Source organism: Balaenoptera physalus (assembly GCF_965194825.1).
Source record: "Balaenoptera physalus genome assembly, chromosome: 11".
Taxonomy (NCBI): Eukaryota; Metazoa; Chordata; class Mammalia; order Artiodactyla; family Balaenopteridae; genus Balaenoptera; species Balaenoptera physalus.
Genome location: NC_138896.1, coordinates 96,391,492 through 96,415,407, shown reverse-complemented (window position 1 = coordinate 96,415,407; position 23,916 = coordinate 96,391,492). Strand labels below are relative to the sequence as shown.

At 36.3% G+C, this 23,916-nt stretch overlaps 1 protein-coding gene across 1 annotated transcript in view; it reads right to left on the bottom strand.

The window, feature by feature from the left end:
- Nucleotides 1–685: 685 nt before the first annotated feature.
- The window catches only part of CNTN6 (contactin 6), a 266,480-nt gene continuing 243,249 nt past the window's right edge, over nt 686–23,916 (bottom strand). Inside the window, exon 22 of the mRNA XM_082412474.1 lies at nt 686–23,670. Coding sequence (XP_082268600.1) covers nt 23,570–23,670 — 101 coding nt within the window. The 3' untranslated portion in view covers nt 686–23,569. The remainder of the gene's footprint in view (nt 23,671–23,916) is intronic.

Genomic DNA, 23,916 nt, shown 5'->3' with positions numbered 1-23,916 from the left:
AATTGAAGCTTCTTTCAAATATCAGCTTTCAGGTGAACTTGTGACAATCAGCACTTGGTAAGAATAAGTGGCTTACCATGTGAACTTATCATATTATACATCATAGAGCCAACAGGGAGGCAAAGTTTGTCAAGTAGGTAAGAGTTCTGTTTCCAGTATAATTAAACCTCTTTTCATTACTATAACATATGAGAACACAATGATCTCAGAACACAATGCAAATCTGAATCATTTCTCATGCAGTGATTTGGACTGTGACAGGACAGTTTCTCTGTTCCATCTCACTCCCATTTTATAGTAGTATATGAATTTTACTGTCTTTTTTTCTTTCCCTGTGATATTTAGAAAAAAAATGTTATACTTGGACTTTAGTTTTCAAACTTTAAACTCCTAAGACAGGTGAGCATTTGAACAATGAGACATCGGTAAGCAAAGATGCTGCTGGCCAGGGAATCACCATGGAAACCACCAAAGACATGGATTATGAAGATGAACAACTTTGAGTTAATTTATTCTCAGGGTTGTGGCATTTTGGTTCATTGATTTGTACGTTGAAGTGTCTTTTAGAGGAAATGCTGTCAGAGACAAAGATGGATCTCCCAAGATTCATTGTAGAGTAAAATTCAGAGCAAGTCACACTCAAGTTCTTCAAGTAAGAAAAGCCAACAAACAAAATATCCCAAGGAAACATAAATCCTTGCTAAAGAATAATCATACATGACTTGGAAATTGAACCACTAGATGTACCCCAAATAAACTATTATCATAGGACTGCAATAATTCTGTCATTTCAGGTGTTGTATTGTGGAATTCTCACATATACTGAATTATCAGGTGGAGTCCCCTGTTTGACTATCTCTACTCATTAAATAGCAGTGAATGCTAAATGTGAGCTCTAGGTTAAATTGGGCTATAGAGCATTATATCTATTTTGTGATTAAAGTAAATGAAAAATATAATCAGGGCAATAATTTTAAAGTTTAGAAATGAGCTATACTTTAAGAAATATAGTGAGTCCCTTTTAAAAACTGAAAAGATGTCAGAGGAAATATAATTGATGAGTAAGAAAATGACTGAGCTGGAAGGGACCTTGAAAAATCGTCTGGTCCAGCTGGAAGTCTTTAATTTGCCCACTAGCAGTTAAATGTCTCAGCCTTCTAGAACAGATAGATATCTGTTCTCTTCTCGGAGTTCTCCAGGGACGGAGTCTCAACAACTTAATTTAATAATCCTTGCCAGGGTTTTATCACCTTGACAGTGTCTAGAAGTTCTTTTTTATATCCCACAGAAATCTCTCTTGTAACCTGTTTTCTCCAGGTGGGTTTTCAGTGAACAAAAAACGGAAAATGTTCTGTGCCCTTCTCGGGAACATTGTTCACATACCCAAGTTGTTGCATCTTAATAGTGTCTTCTCTGGGCTAATTTACAACTGTCCTCTCCTGTTTTGAATGCATAGGACACATTCCTGGGTCCTTTGGCATTACTTTTTCCCTAACCATGCATTTTTGAAGTAGGAAGTAGCTTCTACCTGTCTTCTGTTAGGCTCAAGGGAAAGTAATAACAGCTACATTTGTACAGTACTGCACAGTACTTTGCAATGTACAGCCCATTTCATGTGCATTATTTCGTTAGATCTACAACGTCAACTCTGTTAATTAGGCAGAGAATGAAATCCTCATTTATATTTTCAGGATTATGTACACTAAGTATTCATGTGGGTTGAAGTACTGATAAATAAACCCAACTGAAAATATTGGGCCTCAGATGAATACTAGACACAGAGCTATCTGCTTTGCCATATTATTTTAGGTGTTTTCACACACTATTTCACATACTCATCAGAGACTATTATATGCATTTTATAGTTAGAAAAATTGATTTTATTGTGTTTATAGTATATGTTCTTCCTAATGCTGTATAGCTGGTAAGCAGCGGAGTTGGTATTCAAATTCATATCTCCACAATTAAGGGCATAAATTTTCCTGCTTCTGAACAGCTACCTCTTTCTTGGCATTCTTTTTTGATAGCAAGATGTAAAATACAAGAAAGTAACCAAGTGTTATGATGATTTTATTAGATAATATTTCAATCAGTTCTTAACACGGGACATGTTACCTAGTAAGTGCTCAATTAATGCTAGCTCATTATTATCAGTGACAAATACACAACAGAGGAGTAAAACAGTTGGGTTGAGATCATTAAAAGCAATAGAAAGTGATTACATCTAATGTAAGTTCAATAACTTCACAAAAACTTTTTACAAAAAAAAATACGATGCAATTCATGTTAGAAAAAACTTCAGACTGACTTAACAAATCTAAAAGTCAACAATGCAACACAGGATTTTGCAGTAACTAAGGAAATCTTGATGTTACGAGTAATCAAGAGTCTGAGTATGGAGCTGCAGACAAATTAGATAAATTATTATAGTGGACACTAGATACAAAAGTACTGCTATGAAATGTCTAATATTTCAAAATCAGTTCTTTGATTTTCTCTCAAAGAGAAGAGTGAATAATTTATTCATCTCTTGACTATGAACATCATTATATGATGCTTCTGAAATAGAGTTCTCACTTTTAAGCCCCTTGCTTTTAAAAGTACTCAATTTAATGCCATAAGAAATTCTTTCCTTTGTCATTAAAGAACTGAAAATGCATTATTTCTTTCTCAATTTTTTTCCAAAAGTATGATAATGCTTTCTTTCCTAGTATTAAAATATAATTAGGTTGTTTATATTAAATCTACTCAGAGCAGTGGATCAAAGTTTAAGGGTTCTGGATTCTAGTTCAGCTTTACTACTTGGTGGTTTTATGATGCAGTCATTTAAATAGTTTTTCAATTCCCTTGGTGCTATGGAATGAGTGTTTATTGTGTCCCCCAAATTCGTATGTTGAAACCTAACACCCAGTGTGACAGTTTTAGGAGGTGGGGCCTTTGGAAGGTGCTTAGATCATGAGGGTGGGGCCTCATGAATGAGATTCATGTCTTTATAAAAGAAAACCCAGAGAGCTCCCTTCCCTGCCCCCCCATGTGAGGACACAGTGAGAAGACTAAGAGGAAGAGGGTCCTCAACAGACATCAGATCTACTGGTGCCTGGACTTTGAACTTCCCAGCCTCCAAAACTGTGAGAAATAAATTTCTGTTGTTTATAAGCTACCCAAACTAAGATATTTTTTATAGCAGCCCCAGTGGACTAGAACACTTACAGAACACCATTTCCTTCTATTCATAGGGTTGTGTGAATCAGATGATATATTATAAATGAAAGAACTTTGAAAACTAAGGCATTATACCTACCATATATAGTTTTAATAAATATAAAGCACTTTCTTACTGTGCCTTTTATTTACAAGGTTCTCTATAGTTTTTAAACATGCATATTTAATTGATTGATCAGCACTATACCCCTTTCCTTCTTCCCTTTCCTTTTTTCAACACCTTCTTTTTCTGTAAAACTCTTACACAATTTTCAAGTCCTGAATCAAATGTTTCCTCCTCTGAGAATCCTTCAGTTTCCGAGACTGAGATGGTCACTTCCTCTATCTGTGATCTCATCTCTGGCGTAACAGTTACCCTGCTGGAGTCCAAGTCATGTGTTTAAATATCTGTTTCTTTTACTGGACTGAGTTCATCACACAGATCAAAGCACATTCCCTTCAAGTACACATTAACCACGGAGTACTAATATTACGAGAGCTTCTAAGGAGTCATTATAAGCTCTAATTACTGTACTGATCTTCAGGAACACGCATTTGAGTTATTTCCCTCACTCTCACTCTTCCAGTAGAGATTTTGGGAGAGGGAATTGATACTCTCCTGAAATGAGTCCACAACCATGTTATCACAATCAAAATTAAGAAGCCAGCAATTCATCCACTGCCCCACCCACCTCACCTCCAAGCCCTGTGGCCAGCTTAGTGATCTCCCAGCATTTCCCCACCCCCTCTCAGAGATCCTTCCCCCAGTGCTCTTAGTGATTAGGCACCAGCAAGGCTCACGTGGGCTCCAGAGGTAAGGAAGGGCACAGCTTTGGTGGTCAGATGGACTTAGATTTGAATCTTGACTCTGCCATGTGCTTTTGTTAATCCTTGAGCAAGTGAACCACTTTGGGTGTCTGTTTCCACATCTAGAAAATGAGGATAAGAACAACAGTATGTTGAACAAAAAAAGTCCTTGTGTGTGCACGTGTGTGTGTGTGTATGTATGCGTGTGTATGTATGCGTGTGTGTGTGAATGAACCCTCTGCAGAGGGCTCAGCACATAATAATCATTTCAGAAATGATTATTATGGGCTTTGGAATTGGACAAATATGAAATTGAATCCTCATTCTGACTCATCCAATAATCAGCTGACTGGATCAATTTCAACTTTTCTTTGTGTGTGTGTCTCTCTCTTAAAGGCAAGCATATACACACACATGCACACACACACACACCCCTTCTGTGCTATGATATAAAGAGGAATAACATCACTACACTTAAGGAATTTATCTTCTAGTGTATAGTGTACCTCCAAAGGCAGCATGGTACACCCCCCTCAATGTCTGTCCCCCACTGAAAGTAATCCATTCTCAACCCATTGAGTCTAGGCCTACTGAATAGAGATGTTTGATTAACAGGAATCAGTTGTTTCATTTATTGCAAATAGAGATGCACTTTATTTTTACTCTTAAATGCCTTCCAACTCTGTGTAAAATATTTATTTTTAGTTTTAAATACCTTCCAACTCTGTAAGGTGTTTGCTTATTTCTTTGGAGCCTCACAACCACCAGCAAGATGAAGAGAAAAAGGCAGTAAGCTTATGTTTATTTAAATAATAAAGTCCCCAGGCTCAAGTGGTTTAATAAGTTGTCTAGAGTCACAGAGCTAATAACAGAATAATAGCAAATTTAGTTACCATTCATTGAGTTTTTACCATGAGCTGGGCAGCAGCCTTAGTGTTTTACATGTATTATCTCAGTGGTAGGAGACAGGCATTATCTACAGTTTAAAGCTAGAGGATCTGAGGCTCACAGTTGTGATGTGCTTTGCCCAAAGATCCAGAGACAAAATTGGAAACAAAAACTAACCCCAAACCTGTGCTCCATCCTGCATCCTCACAAGCAGTGAAGTCCAATGGTTAGACATGTGAGCTCTGGAGTGGGACTACCTTGGTTTGAGTCCTGACACTATTAGATTAGCTGAATGACTTTCAGAAAGTTTATCTGATTCTCTAAACATCTGTAAGATAGGACTATCATAATAGTCTTAATCTTGGGGTCTTAGAGTGATTCAACACCATAATATAGGTAAAACTTTTAGTAAAGTGCATACTGCGTTCTGAATAATGCCTTTTATTATTAGTTCTATCTATTGCTACCCCAGTTCACCTTCCACATTTCTTGTTCATTTTCCTTCTCATAGACAAATGGCTTTTCAATTCTTTAGATATATAAATAAGAGAAAACTTGGAGTAAGAGAGACAACTATGGTATCATACTTCTCGAGGAGGAGGGGGTGTGTTATTGATACTTTCATGTATTGTTCTTCCCAGTCCACTCAAAAGACCATTCCTTCTCCCTAGAATTCCTCCAATTCTGTGCAGATTTAATGGTTCATTAAAGCTGCCTTCCTCTGAGAAACCTTGCTTCTCTTGAAATTGAAAAGAGGAAGTCTGTGAGAATGATAACAAATATGGAAAAGATTATGGACCATGTCTCAAAGGAAAATATCCCTTTTATTAGAAACATATTAAAGGAAAGGAAATCAATCTTGTGAGATCATGAAAATCTGGGAGAGTCTAAAGTTGATTTATTTATTTAAGATTTATACCCAGTCTACTTCCATAAAGGATTCAAGGTGGTGGCAGGCTAGGCTAAAATCATTTTCTTGTAATGTTTCAGACTGGAATTAGAAGTTCGTTTTCTAGCAGATGAAGTTAAGCTGATTACAGCAAATGAGCTATTGAAAATCAATACCATAAAACTGTTCCATTAGTACCTGTACAATCATCCCAGGATTATAAGTAATATTTATAATCTCAAACACTGACGTTTTCAGGAAATGAGATGCAGAACATTTGCACGGGGCACAGCCACTTGTGGTTGCTTGGCTCTGATGATTAAAGCATGTTGCTAATGAGGCCAAGGTCATGGGCTTGCTCCCTCCATAGCCTAATTATCTCCCTTCTGTTCTGCAACTATGAATGTCACCAGATTCCTTCAGCAGCTGCTTTACTATAATGTTCAGGGGGTCACTAAAGCGAAGAGAGCATTCCTAGGTTACGACATATGCATCCCCGCTGTTGAAAGAGTACCCCCAAGCGCGTGGCATGTTGGCTGTGTTGTTCCTTTGGAAGAGATTGAGCACACACATAAATGCTCTCTCTCTTACACATATACATACAACACACAACACACGCACACACACATATACACACACCTCCCTCTGGGAGAGGCATGATGATTCAGAGGAACAATAACATGGAGAAAAAAATTTCGACTTCGTACAGTCAGAAGGAGTTAGATTAAGTCCAAGTTTTCACATATACTGGCAGCAAGGCCTTGGATAGGTAAATAGCCTCAGTTTTCAAAATTTCAAAAAAAAAAAAAAGGACAGTATATTTACCTTGGAGAGATGAGGGAGTACTGAAGGTATAATACACGTATAGCACTTGGAATAGGCACACCGGTGACTTTAAAAAAATCAGTATTATTTAACCATTAGTATGTACCATGTATGAGGTAGGTGTCATTGTTATCCTTTTTATTCATAGTGAATTAAAGTGAGATTTGGAGATTATAAGTAATTTTCCCAGTTCCACACAATGAGAAGACAACATGACTAATGCCCAAACCTAAACCAATGTCACCCCAGGGCCCACATGTTCTTGTGCTGTGCTGTATTCATGCTGCTTTTCCTAAAACTGAGCTGCTATTATTATTCTAACCTCTATCAGCTGGCCTTTAACAATGTGGTCCATTCTCCGACACAAAAATATAATTTCATCTCCTGTGGGCTGCCGCCTACTTCAGCACAAATCCTTTAGTTGGTATTGTTGCTGTCATACTTCAGGAGCCTGCTAGAGTCGTTTTAGATGGTGTATTCCCTCCGAGACCTATGTGAACATAAATTTCCTATCTCAGGAGACCCTTAAAAGGAACCTAATGTTAAGTATATGAAATAAAGCAAGCAAGGACCACAGATTACTTCCCTCTCTCTTTGTATGCATCTGTTTTTATCCCTGGGGGTCCAACAAGATGGATTTCTAAAGCAGATTTGCTGGGAAGCTGCATAAACTCTAGTCCGTGGCTCATTATCCAGCTATAACAATGACTCTTGAAGGCCAAATAAGTTACATTCACTTGATGATGTCGAAGTATGCTTCCACTGTTGTAACCTTCATCTTTTATTCTCTGGGAGAAGAAATTATATCTTCAAAAAACCTTTCATAGAGTGGAAATCCAGAGATTACCAAGTTGACAGAGTCTGTGCATGAGGTCTATTGCTGGTTTGCTTTTATTTTTTTTAATTTATTTTTTTATAAATTTATTTATTTATTTATTTTTAGCTGTGTTGGATCTTCGTTGCTACGTGCAGGCTTTCTCTAGTTGCGGTGAGCGGGGGCTACTCGTCGTTGCGGTGCGCGGGCTTCTCATTGCGGTGGCTTCTCTTGTTGCGGAGCACGGGCTCTAGGTGCGCGAGCTTCAATATTTGTGGCACGGGAACTCAGTAGTGGCTCGCGGACTCTAGAGCGCAGGCTCAGTAGCTGTGGCGCACGGGCTTAGTTGTTCCACGGCATGTGGGATCTTCCTGGACCAGGAGTCGAACCCGCGTCCCCTGCATCGGCAGGCGGATTCTTAACCACTGCATCACCAGGGAAGTCCCAACACTGCGTATTTTAAAATGGACATAGAACCCTAAGTTGTGTATCATTTGAAAGCAGCTTATTTGACAGAGCAGATTTTAGGATTTATTGCTCTAAAGAATGCAGGAAAGTATCAATGAGACTGCAGAGAGGAAGAAAGGAAATAATATCTGCTGAAGAACTACCCTCTCCTAAGTGATTAACATGCGTTGGCTCATTTAATCATTATGACAGGCTTGTGTAGTAGATATTAGTGTGTCTTTCTGTGAGATGAGAATCAGGTTCAGAGAGGTTAAATGTATGGTTCAATATTAGCCAGCTGGAAAATGATGGAGTTGCAAATTGATCTCTCTTCTTCCTGGCTCTAGGAAGTGGAGAGCCACTCTTCTCCTCTCCAAACATTTTTAAAGTTTCTTGCAAATTATTTCAAAGCCTGATTTTCAGGAGAGCTTATGCATCTCTCCAATTACGCTTGCTACTGAAGCTCATTCTTGTACTGATGCACTGTTCTCTTATTTCTCTACACATTCCTAAGTACCTGGTTATAACTTCTTGTCCATTGTGCTTAGTTTTGCTTTCAGGATTCCTCATATCTAAATCATGAAGAATTGATGAGCAATCGTTAGTAACAATTACAGTTATAAACATTCCCAAAGCTTTAAAAGAAAGTAGATATACACATGTGTGCGCGCGCGCGCGCACACACACACACACACACACACACACACACACAGTAAAATCCATAATCCACAATCAATTTATAACCTGAAGATAATGCTGGTAGAACTGTAATTTCTTTTGAGTATTACTGTGTGCTGTGTATCTTCAGCATCCTATGAAACAAGCTGTATAAATAGTATTTAGTAGCACTTTGAAACCAAGTTTTTCTCTGCACTTTCATTATCATAAAGATATGCTATTTTTAGGTAATCAAAATGAATGAGGCAGTACTTCGTTGGTATGTTTGTGTCTGTGTGTTTGTGACTAAAACATATATAGTTATATAATCATTTATATTCGTGCCATGTCTGTATATTCATCTGTGTGTGCAGTTTTGAGTTGTTTTTAAATTAGCAGGTACACAAAATGGGTTTTCTTTCTTTTTTAAATAATTAATTAATTAAATTTTGGCTGCGTTGGGTCTTCGTTGCTGCGGACGCGGGCTTTCCCTAGTTGCAGCGAGCGGGGGCTACTCTTCGTTGCGGTGTGCAGTGGCTTCTCTTGTTGAGGGGCACGGGCTCTAGGCATGTGGGTTTCAGTAGTTATGGCACACAGGCTCAGTAGTTGTGGTGCACGGACTTAGTTACTCCGAAGCATGTGGGATCTTCCCAGACCAGGGATCAAACCCATGTTCCCTGCATTGGCAGGCGGAGTCTTAACCACTGCACCACCAGGGAAGTCCCTAAAATGGGTTTTCTTGTCAGGCTGTGTAGGTTTTATTTCTGACTCTCCATTCACTGTATGAACTTGGCAAGTTTCTTAAACTCACTGTATTTGCTTCCTATTACTGCTGTACCACAAACTTAGTGACTTACAAAAACACAAAATAGATCTCAGTGGACTAAAATCAAGGTTTTGGCAGAGCTGCATTCCTTCTGGAGGCTCTGGAGGAAAATTGTTTTCTTGCCTTCCCAGCTTCTAGAGGCTGCCTGCATCTGTTAGATTGTGGCCGTTTCCATCGTCAAAGCCAGACAAGGCCCATCTAGTTTTTCTTACATCAAATCACTTCGAATCTGATTCTCCTTCTGCCTCTAGCTTCCACCTATAAGGATCCTTTTGATTATATTGAGCCCATCTAGATAATCCAAGTTAATCTCCCCATGCCGTAAGGTCCTTATTTTAAACACATCTTTAAAGTCCTTTTTGCCATGTTTGGTACATTTCACAGGTTCTGGGGATTAGGACTCGGACATCCTTGGAGGGAGGAAGCATTATTCTCCCTACCATACTGACTGTTCTGAGATATCCTATCATCTAAATGATGGAGCCCACATGTCAGGATTCATGTTTAAGAGATCTGAGATAACTGAGAAAATGTCTGGTATACATTGTGAGAAGAAAGAGATTAAACTGAATATATATTTTGTAAAAACGCTTTATGACAAATTTATAGAAAAAATGTAAAGCTGTTCTTAATATATGGTTGGAGCCAAAGCAATGTGGGTAATTAGAAAGTGTGTTCTTCTTATTGTAATTCCCAAAAAAAGTTTGTCTTGCTGGTCACGGAAAGAAAGAGACTTTTTTCTTTACTTTTTTGAGAAATTGCAAGTCAATTTCATCTCATGATGCCAAAAAAAAAAAATTATTCATAGTTACCTTAGTGGCAACTATGACAATGCCTAGTCATCGTGGCATTGTATTTAAAAGAATTCTGAAGGTCAGCAGGAAGGATTGTCTTGGTTATGGGATGGTAGAGTTATGCATGTCACATATTGTCACCTTTTTTCCACTAGGTTGATTTTTTTTAAATGTAGGTAGATGTGAGATAAAATAGGCATTACAAATATAATTTAATAAAAGCTTCTCTAATTTCACATTGTTTTCTGTTCCATAAAAAAGATGATGAAATCTGAGAACTGTCTACTTGTTTTGAGGAATAAGTAGCCTAGCAGAAGGTCTAAGCTGGGTTCTAAGAACAGAACAGTTTTTCAGGAAAGATATAAGTAATGGTCATTAACTCAATGATTAATTCCATCTTTTGTGATTAAATAATGTGTGCTTATTTTATTAGATATTTATTCAAATTTATTATTTGTTGCTTATTTGTTTCTAAATAAATCCCATTTATTGAGAGCTTCCCAAGTGCCAGCACCGTGTTAGGTACTGGCGATATGTTGATCAACCAAAAACAAGGTACCTATCCTCATGGATCTTGCAGTTTATTGGAAAGTATAGGAATTTATTGAAAATAACACAAATAAATGTAAAAAAACCCCACAAAACTGTAGCTATGATGAGTGTTAGGAATGAATGACATTGCTACAATGGAAGAATATAAGAGGGTGGGTTTACCTAATCAGAGTTAATAGAAATTAAGTAGATGAAAGGAGCAAGGGTAGATGAGTGAGGGCAAAGGGAAACTCCAGGAAGAGATAATAGCATATGCAAAGGTCCTGTGGTGAGATGGAGGTACAGCTCATGGGTGAAGGGGAAATGAAGGTCTATTCTGCTAGAACACTAAAAATGAAAGGCTAGAATAGTAACAGATGAGTTTGAAGAGGTTATTAAAACTGGAGATAAATAGCAGAAGGAAATAAGGAAGGAAAATGTCTGACAAGAGTGGAAAAACAGTATATGGTAGAAAAGTGTTTATCTGATAAAGGGGATTTCACTGAGGGAAAGCTGTTTACCTACAGTCATTTTAATTCCTGCAGTAGGATCTTCTGTTTCTACTCTTCCCTTTTTGTTTTACTGGGGCTTCTGCCTACACCGTGAGAGATACCATGTCACATGGTGGTCTGACGCTCCTCTTCTCACCATGAAGTTGAAAATATGGGAGGAGGAAGATATGTTTCCCATAAGCCACATCAGAATTCTAAACGTGCTTTCTCAGAAAATCATGGTTTCATTTTAAGATTGGGTTTTTGAGTACCACCAAATGTTAGACTGTCAACCCATCATGAAGTAATAGGCTTTTGTGGGCTGTAGAGGGGACCATCTTCAGCAATATTTCTATGAAGAAAAGTGAACATATGTCTAAACAACCAAATGACAGACTTCCTAGAACAATATAATTTATTCATCAACTAGTGAATGTCTGTACCTTGAAAGCGTCATACTTCATCCTATCGGGAGACTACAGTTTGGGAATGGCTAGAATTTTCTTCCACTAAGAGCTCACCTAACTCTATGATTCTGGGGGTGCTGACTGCCAAGACTGTAGGTGGGTTTAAAGAGTAAAGAGGAATCAATTTAAAAGAATAAATTAAACATTGATCTTGGCAATGAACATGTCCAAATCATTTTACCTTTGGATGTTAACCTGTCTTCTGGACAAAAGAGGCAATAGTGCTGGGATTTTGTTTTCCTTAAAATGTAAGTTTACAGAAAAGACCTGCTTGTTTAATTGTCATAAATCTAACAACATGGTCTTAAATTCAAATTCCAGAAAATAATTCATGTAGAGTTACTTGTCATGATATCTTTAAAATGTTTGTTCTTCAGCATGTCTAAGATGAACTAATAAAAGATTCATGTTGATAATAGGCTTTTTTTCCTTCCTATTTCAAGATACTCCTTTTATAAACATTAGAAAAAAACTTTTGCTGGCAAACTAGAGTATTTAATATTATCATTCCATATTCTTGCATTTAGATTCTTTTTGTTCTAAAATATATAGCTGGCAAAATACATTCAGACCGGTTCTTTTTTTAAAAAAAGCAATACTTCCTTCATTTCTTCCCTGCCTCTTGTCTTCCTTGTGCTCAGCATAATAGTTAAGTACAGGAGAATTCATAGTCCTCAAGTAAACCAACAGTTGAAAAATGAAGTGCCAAATGTTGTGATAGAGATGTATGCAGGGAGCTCAAGGGACTGCAGAAGGGCATGCACAGTCTGAGGAGGAGGGTGGAATAGGCTGGGAACTCTCCAAGGTGGCAGTGTCTGGCAATAGGGTTAGTTACTGAAGATGCTCTTCCCCAGGCAGTCAAAGGGAGGAAGGTATTCCATGCAGAGAATGGAGCATAACTAAAGGTCTAAAGGAAAAAAAGAAAAATGTCACAGAATAGCAAACCATTTTGTTACCCTAAACTTAGTAATTCAGAGTTGGATAACTCTTTTATGGAATGAAGTCATAGGAAAAAAAAACAAACTAGAAGATCTGTTGATATCTCATTTTGGAATTTGGTTAAACCCAAACAATCTTTTATGTTTCAATCAGTAATCGATCTCAAAGTATTCTGCAAATGCAGTTCTCTGGTTAATTTTGAATTACAGTTAACATTTCTTCTCAGCATTTTAAGGGTAAAAAAGAAATTTAAGCTTAGTAAAGTCAAGGTGGTAATCTGAATATACCTGTTTGAATGGTTGACTCAGCACCTTTCACGGTTTAGGGTTCTTGTTACAAAACAGCAATTATGTATCATTTATACTATTTGAGTACTACTAAATGATTTAAGAATTTCCCTAGACACAGCAGTACATTATAAAGAAGGAAAATGTGAGACTCAAGAAGCGAAGTAGCCCACTTCAAAAGTAACCTCAGAGGTCAAGGCTCACTACTGCCTGTTAATGAAAGAGCTGGAACCCTGGGGAAACCCGGATCTCCTTGACCCTAATTTCAGTGATGTGTTCCATTGACATTTCCACCCAGATGTGTCATAGGTATCTCTAACTTACCAAACCCAAAAAAGAAATCTTGATTTCTCCCTAAACTCTGTATTCCTAGGTGTGCTCCTTCCGTAGTCTTCTCCATCTGATAAAATAACAGCAGCAAAACCCAAATCTCTTACCTGGTTATAGCCTGCCAACTGATAGTTCTTGGCAAGTCCATCCCCAACTACCAACTCAATCTGCACCACTATTATCCATCACCGAGGCTACTGTTAGAACCTCTGGTTCTACTCTTGACTCCTGACGATCCATTTACCACACAGTAGCCAGAGTAATCTTCTTAAAACATGCATACTGTTTAAAACTTAAAACCAAATTCTTTCTCATGACCTGAAAAGTCCAGGATAATGGCATTCCGTCTTATCTCTGCAAATTCATGCACTGCACCCTTCCGGCCCCATCCTCAGTGGCCTTCCTAGAGCCACTATAGCACACTGAACTCTTTCCCTCCTTAAGGCATTTGCAAATTTCTTTTTCGGGTTTCAGTGTAAATGGAACTTTTTATAAGTTGTTGGACCTTGTATTATTCTCTATCACGGCCCTTCCTTATTTCCTCTTAGCATTCACCTCAACTTGTAATTATTATTATTATCATTATTATTACTGTTATTATTTGCTGGGGTGGGGTGGGGTAGGGGGAAATTGGTTGGTTTATACCTGCTCCCAACCTTGGTAGCACATTTCTCCTCTTCACTGTTTTTTTGCAGAGCCAAGTGCAATGTATAGAACATGATAAACAATGAATGTTTTTCAAATGATTTGGTGGATTATAAATGCAGATCTAGTCAATGAGTAGCAGCAATGTTTCTGATATCAATGTGAACAGGAAGATATATTTTTTAAAAAATTGATGACATAATTGTAACTTTTTCTTTTCATTTTATATAAATGTTCATTTTTCTTACATTAAATGCTCAAAGTTCACATGAGAGCTAAAATGAAGTGTTCATTTAAATAATATAATATGCTATAAAAATGATATTTATTACTAAGCTTTCAAAAACATAGAGTAAAAATTAGAAATTAATGTAATTAAGATAACATAAACATAAATAAAACAGAAAGAGGCTATTTTCACAACCTAATTTGAAAGCCATGATGGGCGTTTTCTGGTACTACCTGTACTTCATCTAAAACAGTAAGTTCAAAGAGTCTTAGCCAATCAATGCCCCTTAAAATTGTTAAACTCTTCAAAATTTATAGACCCCTTTCCAGCCTTTATTTTGTGTATTCCTTAGAACAACCCCATTATGTATATGGAGAAGATATTTTCATTTAACAGATGTAGAAACTGAAGTTCAGAACAAATAAGAATCTTGCTTAAGAGCATCCAACTAGGGATAGCTAGTCCAAAGGTCTTTCATCAAAAAATATTATTTTCTAAGTACATTTTGTCACATATAACAGGAGTCAAACTCAAATGCCTAAAGATGGACCAGTGAGTATATGGATTATGGAAGCTGGGAGGGGAGTTTGGTGAAGGGAAAAGCAGTGTTTCTCAAAGGGACGGCCCTATTCAGTGGCTCACTAAGTTGGCATCATGCAGGAAGTTAGGTCCAGGATTACCTATGGAAAGCTGGATTAACATAACATCTTCTGACTTCTAAACACTGATAACTATTTCAGTCTTTGAACAAACAGACACTCATGACATCTAAACTGTTTGTGGCTGGGTTTGACCTTGGGCTGAATGTTTGCAACCTCTTTAATGTCAAGGGAATTTTTTTTTTTCTGAAAACTTCAGTAAATCATCAGGTATTCAGAGTTTTGGAAACAAAACTGTCTGAATCTTACAATGTGGACTAAGGAAGTAGCACCTTAGAAGAGGATGTCATAACTGTGTTATTATCTGCCAACTAAAAATACTCTCCTGGCTGAATATATGGATTTAATATTGCAGCATGACAAGATGATTACATTTCATTATAATATCTGATCAAGTGTATGGACTTTAGTTAATTTGACTGCAGGGAAAATAGTTACAACTTAGACCTTGGAATGGTCCATAGGCTTTTTCACACACGGGTGTTACTCCTGAGCTTGATTCTACAATTCTGAGAGTCGTGTTTATACAGACAAACTTTTGATTCTTTTGTCTATTAAAAATCTTACAGTGGAAGGAGAAGAAGCTTTTGTACAATTCCATGGTATTTTCTATGAAAAGTTTTGCCCTTAAAATTTTATTTTAGAATATTTGTTAAAAAATTAAAATATTTTATGTGCAGACAGAGCTACATTAGTTATACATCTTGCCAGATCATACTACTTTAACACGGAAGGCTTACTGAAAGGTAACATTCTTAAGGTAAACTTCGCTACTTTGGAGAAGTGGTAATGAGAGTCTATTGAACAATTTATGTACACAATTTATGCACAGAAATGTATGCTTCTTTTTGGTTGTTTATTCATTCAGAATATATTTTTTTAGTAACTACTGGATTTTAGACATTTCTCTTGGTGTGATGGATGCAAGGAGGAATAACAAGATAACGTCCAGCTCTTCCACGACTCATTTTCTAGAAGAGTGAGGCAAGAAATAATATAATATGATATGATGTGATATAATATATAATATTATATAATTATGATATAATATAATTATGATGTTACAGTCAGCCCTCCCTATCTCCAGGTTCTGCATCCTCAGATATGGAGGGCCAATTGTAAGGAACTTGAGTATTTGTGGATTTTGGCATCTGAGGGGCATCCTAGAACCGATCAATCCCCCGTTAATACTGAAAGATGACTGTACTGTAATGTAACATAAAACATAACATAACATAACATAACAACATAACATAACCCAACATAAGGTAATGTGATGTAAAGAATTAGAAGTTTTCTGATGAAGAATATCAATTTCAGATACACAAATTTGGTATCTTAATTCTTATCAACTGTTATGAAGTGAATATTAATTTCTCTCCTGTCTGTCTATTGACAACTGCTTGTAGGTTCTTCAAATTGTCTTCAGTTAAAACTCATACTTATGCAAACGTCTAGCTTGAAATATTAAATGATTCCAAATATTGCTGAAAATAACTTGAGCCATGTCCTTTTATTTAAGTGACTGTTTTTAGAAACTTCTAAAGGCTCTGCTCCCTAAGAATGTAAAGGGATGAAAATAGCTCTGTATGAGTTTGCAAATCTAAAGATAACAATAATTTAGGATGACAACACTTTCACTTTTAAACAGATAAGGAAAATGATCTGATTTAGAAAGACAGTAATATATTCAATTACTTTTTGCTGTCAACAAAAATAGGCTGAAATTTATCTGCTCAAAGTTGGTGTGGGAGATTTTATAACTACTGCACTTAAAGGTAATAAAAGTTGCCTACAAAAAAAAAAAAAAAGTTGCCTACACCCCATTATTGTTACTATCTGAAGCCCTTGAGAAAACTTGAGGTTTGTTATGAGTAAATATCAGGAACAAATTTTCATGTTATGACATTTACTTCACAAGCTGGTAACTCAGTCATGAATAGATGTAGATTACCTCATGTTTGAATTAAAATTATTTAGTCGATGCAGGATATTATGAATTCACCTAAAATGTTGGTGTCTCAAAATGTTTACCTTTCATACTTCCCAGTTACTGCTTTCCCCCAGGCATGGACCTGGCCTCGATCACTAATGCATGCTTTTTCAAAGTGCCATTGCAAAAAGTCAATATACTTCTGGGGAAAAAAAATCCTAAAAATATCATTAGAACTTATGAAGTGCTGTTCCATCTTCAAAGTGATTTATGAACATTAATTAATCACTGTCCAAGAACAGGTACCTACCCAATACAGCGTTCATTTCCAGGAGTAACCTGAGAAACCTGCAAAGATTTCAGCCTAGCATACTTCCTAGTCTTTGATGGGGATGGGAGCAAAACATTTTATTACATCAGGATTTATTTTCTCTCTCATTGAGCTGCAACTTACTACCTTTATTTAAAGAGTCGCCATGTTTGTTTCTCTCCTGAGTTTACCTTGGAAAGAAAAGTATCTCCTCACATATGCCTTAACAGACTATAATGTATATGTTTTCAAAAATAGGAAAATAATTTGGCATTTCTGATATGTTCTCAAAAACTACTGTATTCCAAGAATTTTACTTCATTTTATTCCTTTCAAGAATATATTATTTACCCATCAAAATCTGGAGTTCAGTTTAGCTTATTATTTTAGCCAGGCTTATAAAAGAAAAATACTTATTTTCTTGAGGAAACTAAGGAAAAACAAATTGCCCCAACGGTTGGCTGTATAAATCAGTCCAGAAAGCAAAATATGTGTTTCAAGCATCATTCTCTCTGTCCAGGACAGTACCAAGAACTATGAAGTACAGAACTTTTAAAAATAATGAGGGAGACAAATTTGCCTTTTTGTAAAAATTATTTTGCTTTGTCAAGACATGAAAGAAAGCCTAATAGCTACTTTTTTTTTTTTTGTAATTTCATAAAAGAAAAGAAATTTTCGTATAGAAAAGTAGAAAGCAAATAGTCTTCACATTTTAAGATAATAAGACAATACAGGATTTTTATATTCTTTTTGTTGTTAATTATTTTAATAGCTTGTTTTAAAAGGTAGACCAGATTTCCTAGACCTGTAAGTACGTTTATGTACATAAACAATAATTAATTACATAGAACTCAGAACATTGGTGTTCAAGGGATACAGATAAAGATCTTGGCACACAAACTTTAGTCGATGGACCAAGTCAAACTTACTAATTTGATGGTAATGAGATAAAAGAAATAAAAGTATTTTTGAAAGATATCATGAACACCAGTGATTTTCAGACTTTTGATTTTCTCAGAAGATAAAAATCTTAAATAATAATAAAAATTGATTTGATTTATAGAAAGTAACCTACTCTTTTACCAAGTAAGATATTTTAAAACCGAACACATAAAGCCAGCTAGTATTCATATACAACTTCATTTCATCAAAGAGTGAACATTTCACCACAAAAAGCCAAAAAAAGTCATAATCTCCCAAATATTTCATAAATTATTTATTATTAAAATCTCACTACACTGTGTGAATTTTTCTCATTTTTTCACTGAACAGTGAAACTTTATCACAGCCTTGCCCTTGGGAACCACTGAAATACTCCAGCAATTCTCAGTGGAGTATGAAGATGGGCCAGAAGTTTTTTTTTTTTTTTAATACATTTATTTATTTATTTATTTATGGTTGCGTTGGGTCTTCGTTGCTGTGCGCGGGCTTTTCTCTAGTTGCGGCGAGCGGGGCTACTCTGGGGCTACTCTTCGTTATGGTGTGAGGGCTTCTCATTGTGGTGGTTTCTCTTGTTGCGGAGCACGGTCTCTAGGCGCATGGGCTTCAGTAGTTGTGGCTCGCGGGCTCTAGAGTGCAGGCTCAGTAGTTGTGGCGCATGGCCTTAGTTGCTCTGCAGCATGTGGGATCTTCCTGGACCAGGGCTTGAACCGGTGTCCCCTGCATTGACAGGTGGATTCTCAACCACTGCGCCACCAGGGAAGCCCTTTTTTTTTTTAATTGATGTATAGTTGCCTTACAATGTTGTGTTAGTTTCAGCTGTACAGCAAAGTGATTCAGTTATACATATATATGCATTCATTTTTAAAATATTCTTTTCCATTATGGTTTATCATAGGGTATTGAATGTAGTTTTCTGTGCTATACTGTAGGACCTTGTGTATCCATTCTATATATAAAAGTTTACATCTGCTAACCTGAATCGTCCACTCCATCCCTCTCCCACCCCCGACCTCCTTGGCAACCATCTGTTCTCTATGTCTATGATTCTGTTTCTGTTTCATAGATGGTTCATTTGTGTCATGTTTTAGATTTCACATATAAGTGATATCATATGGTCTTTCTCTTTCTGTCTTACTTCTGTCAGTGTGATAATCTCTAGTTGCATCCACGTTGCTGCAAATGGCATTATTTCACTCTTTTTTATGGCTGAGTAACATTCCATTGTATATATGTACCACATCTTCTTTATCCATTCATCTGTCAATGGACATTTAGGTTGTTTCCATGTCTTGGCATTGTGAATAGTGCTGCTATGAGCATAGGGGTGAATGTATCGTTTTGAATTATAGTTTTGTCGGATATATGCCCAGGAGTAGGATTGCTGGATCATATGGTAATTCTATGTTTAGTTTTCTCAGGAACCTTCATACTGTTTTTCACAGTGGGTGCACCAACTTACATTCCCACCAACAGTGTAGGAAGGTTCCCTTTTCTCCACACCCTCTCCAGCATTTGTTTTTGTAGACTTTTTAACGATGGCCATTCTGACCAGTGTGAGGTGGTACCTCATTGTAGTTTTGATTTGTGTTTTTCTAATAATTAGCAATGTTGAGGATCTTTTCATGTGCCTCTTGGCCATCTGTATTTCTTCTTTGGAGAAATATCTATTGAGGTCTTCTGCCCATTTTTCAATTGGGTTTTTTGTTTTTTTGTTGTTGAGTTGTATGAGCTGTTTGTATATTTTGGAAATTAAGCCCTTGTCAGTTGCATAGTTTGCAAATATTTTTTTCCCATCCTCTAGGTTGTCTTTTCATTTTGTTTATGGTGTCCTTTGCTGTGCAAAAGTTTGTAAATTTAATTAGGTCAAGATCGGCCAGAACTTCTCAGGGTTCTTTGCCGTTTGGAAAACATACTCAATTTTATCTATTGTTTTAGTGAAGTCCAATTAAGAAAGCTCAACAGAATTATTTAGGCTAATGAAAATATAGGAAAAAAAGCTGGAAAAGCCTTGCAGAGTGTTGTGTGGGTTGTGAAAGGTTATTAAAACCTGTTTTGCACTAAAAATAACACCACTGTGCAGCTTGATATAGAATTACAGGATTTTAAAGGAACCTGGAGATCATGTAATCCCAACATCTCATTTTACAGATGAATAAACTGAGGAGAGTGTCTCCATAACTTCATTTCAAAAGTTTTGGGGATTACAACTGAATTATTTAAAATAATTAAAAAGAGTGCTGTGATGGTTAATTTTATGAGTCAATTTGACTGGGCCAGAAGGTGCCCAAATATTCTGGGTGTGTCTGTGAGGGTGTTTCTGCATTTGAATCAGTAGACTGAGTGAAGCAGGTTACCCTTTTCAATTTGGATGAGTCTCATCCAATTCATTAAAAGCCTGAATAAATAAAAGGCTCAGTAGGAAAGAATTCTTTCTCTTTGCCTGAAAATCTTCCAACTGGGATATTGGTTTTCTCCTGCCTTTGCATTCAGACTCAGAATGAAAAGTACACCATTGGATCTCCTGGTTTCCAGACTCAGACTGGAACTATACCATTGGCTCTCTTGGGTGTGGAATTCTTAGCCTCCAAAATTACATGCTAATTCCTTATAATATATCACTCTCTGTCTCTCTCTGTTTTTCTCTGTCTCTGTCTTTCTCTCTGTCTCTGTCTTTCTCTGTCTCTCTGTATACACATACATGCACACACGTACACACACACACATTCTGTTGGTTCTGTTTCCCAGGAGAACTTGACTAATTCAAGTACTGTGTTCAATAGAGATGTTGAAATAAATTCTTGAATTCTGGAACAGAAACAAATTAAATATGTTGTTGAATTAAATATGTAGTTCTGTAAGACAATAAGGTAATACTTATGGCATACAGTGGGTGTATAAAACGTGACATCCCAAGATGGAGTACAAACTGATAACATATAGGGGCTTAAAAATAGTAGATTTACTTAAGGGAGGTCATGATTATGTTACTGCGTTTGGAATCTAAATTGATTCCAGGTCATCTCTCACTGTTTGCATTTGCTGTTATAGAGAGCAGGTGTGCCCTTCTATAAGCCACCTTCTGGTGTATAGTCAGAAAAGGGACACTGACCTGGAAGGATTATAATGTGAATAGTAAGAGAAGAGAGAAAATGGAGTTGAATTTGAAGTTAACATTATCTGGGCAGCCCATAGCTTTATAGTGTTATATTTCCCCTGTGTCAATTGTCCTAACTCTTACTCACTTTCATTTTCTGGCAATTTCCAGGTACAATCACTTTTTTTTTTCCTTTTCCTGTAAGAAGTATGGAAATGAGTTATCATGTTCATAACAGTGTATAACAGCAGTATACTCAATCAATAAAGGGATTCACTGGCAATCCTTCCTAAATGTCAAAGGAGTGTATACATCACAAAGAATATTTTCCTGAAATGGATTGGTGGAACCACGATTGGTTCCATTCTTTAGTGCCATTTAGTGTTGAGTAGGTGGACTGCTCATTTTTCTTGAAGCTGTTTTGTAATTTGATATAAATACAGGTTGAATATGTTTTCATAGTCTATTGAACACTTAAGTAACTTATTTCATTAGGGGTTTAGTTCATAGCAGCAGATGACAGCAGCTCTGTTGACAGCTTACAGTGTTGCAACATGCTCAATACTTGTGTACATTATGTCCTTTAATCCTCATAAAACTGACATGGGGACGTTAAAAGATGTGCCCAAGGCCTCACTAAGAGTAGAGATTCAAATCAATTGAGAGTCAAATCTCACACTTTTTAATATTAATGCCAAATTATATTCTGAAAAATTTAGCATGGATGGGTGAAAATATAAATAATATATTAGATATTGAATAATACAGACATTTAATACTCCAGTGATTATGAATTAAGACACACCTGCAAATAAATGTGTTGTTGATAAGAACTGACTTAGCTTTTGGATTCTTACTCAAATGACTATGTATCTAATTCTCTTAATTGCAAAAACAAAAATCTCATAGTATATTTCATGCTCAATCTCCACTTTGGGAACCAGGACACAAATCTTGTCTCTTACCAATTTGAGAAAACCGTTAAGACCATGTGCCAACACTGGTATATCTGATCAATACAAATATGTGTTGTTCAGGCAGCTGTTAATGTGAGTGTGCCAAACAGTATTTTCTGTTGTTTGTTTATTTTGCGCCATCAAAGCACAGTCAGATCTTAATGTGCAGGGATAATAAGGGTCATTGATTTGTACTGCGTGCTTGACATACTCTTCAGCAAGGAGCAAGTTCTGAACTATGGAAAGTCATTGTCCATCTGCTGTTGACTATGTCGAGTATTTTAAACAGCTCTAAAATATTTTAGAAGTGAAAATGACAAAATCCAGCTTTGAGGATTGTGTGATTTGAGAGTTGGGAGGAGAGTTCAAATATTTTCAGCATAATTTAATTAAGAGGTTGCACCATGTTAATAAGGCAATACTAGTGTGACCATTCCTCACTCCCAGCTTCGCAGGACATCATACCTGATTGGCTGGGAGCTAGAGCAGGCTGACAGCAGGACAAACCCCTCAAGGCTGTTTGTGAAGGATAGATGATTACTTAGAAGGTAATGGGCTCCCTCATTAACCTTTCCTCTTCCCAGGCTGCTTTCTCCAGACTGTGCAATCCCAAGAAGTGAGACTGCTGACTTTATCAGGTACATCGTAGAGAAGAGTCAACCCACAAAAATCTTTCTAAGCCTTGGATGGTATAGAATTATTTTTAATAGTTGCAGAGAAGATTGGCAAAAATATATATATATATATTTTTTTTTTTGACCAAAATGTCAAAAAAACTTTGTAAAGTAATTCCGTTCCCAGATTTATTTGTCGTACAAAAATAAAGGCCACACACATTGCTAACACTTTGTAATAATTACCTGAGAATTGTTCATGCAACCTCTTCCTTGGGAGAATTCAGAATTGATTTTAAAATTAAACTTTGCTGTAAGAAATTGCTTACTGTATACAAGATTCATTAGATGTTTTCGCTGGTTCCTTTTTCCCTTCTTTTCTTTTTCTTTGCCAGAAAGCGCTTTTTTTGCCATTTTTATTACTGAACCTGATAGAAAAGTGAGTTGAGAAGAACATCAAGTACATGGATATATTACTGGGTACAAATATTTCTTGTCCCAACTTGATTCAGAGATAAAACGCAGCATGCTTTACAATAGCTTACATTTTTAAAGAACCCCGAGGATAAACAAATGATTTTATTTTATTTCCAACTAGGGTGAAATTTTAATTTACTGAATTAAATTGCCAGGAGCATATAAAAAATGGACATCTTAGCTATGGAAACTACAATTTCTTTCAATACATTGACCATCGTCATCAAGAGAATTATTTATACTCTCCATTTAAGTCACTTAAAAGCCACAGTAGTGACAACTCCATGCATTAATTTGGCACCTTCTGAATGTGTGTAATCATGTGTGGACTTTGAAATTCCAAAGTGTTTAAAGTTGTTTTATTAATGTACCATAGATATTTACAAGATTTTCATAATATACATTTTTTCTTTCCAAACAAGTCAGTTTTAAGAATGTATCTTATAACAGGGGCTGGAGAGCTTATTTACAGAATGATTTGCTTTCAAAAAAACTCAAAGATTTATTGTTTTCTTCATCATATAAGAGGCTGAATAGCAAAACAGTAAAAAATCATGATGACAATTGACAGGAAATGGATGCTAGGTTCTAAGACTGAAACTCCTCTGGAACTCAAACCTGCAAAATATAAAAATGAAACAAAATGTCTTGAGAAAAAGTAAAATTACTTGTTAGATTAATTCTTCATGAACTAAAATGCATACTGTTATTTCTCTTTTAATAACACATTTTAGTACACTTGTTTCACTTATATTGGATTTAATTTTAGGAAGTGTATTTAACCCTCTGTCTTAGGATATCTGTTTTAAATATAAAAAGAAAAAAGAAAAGTGCCTAAAATTGGCCAAGTCTGACTATAGGGCA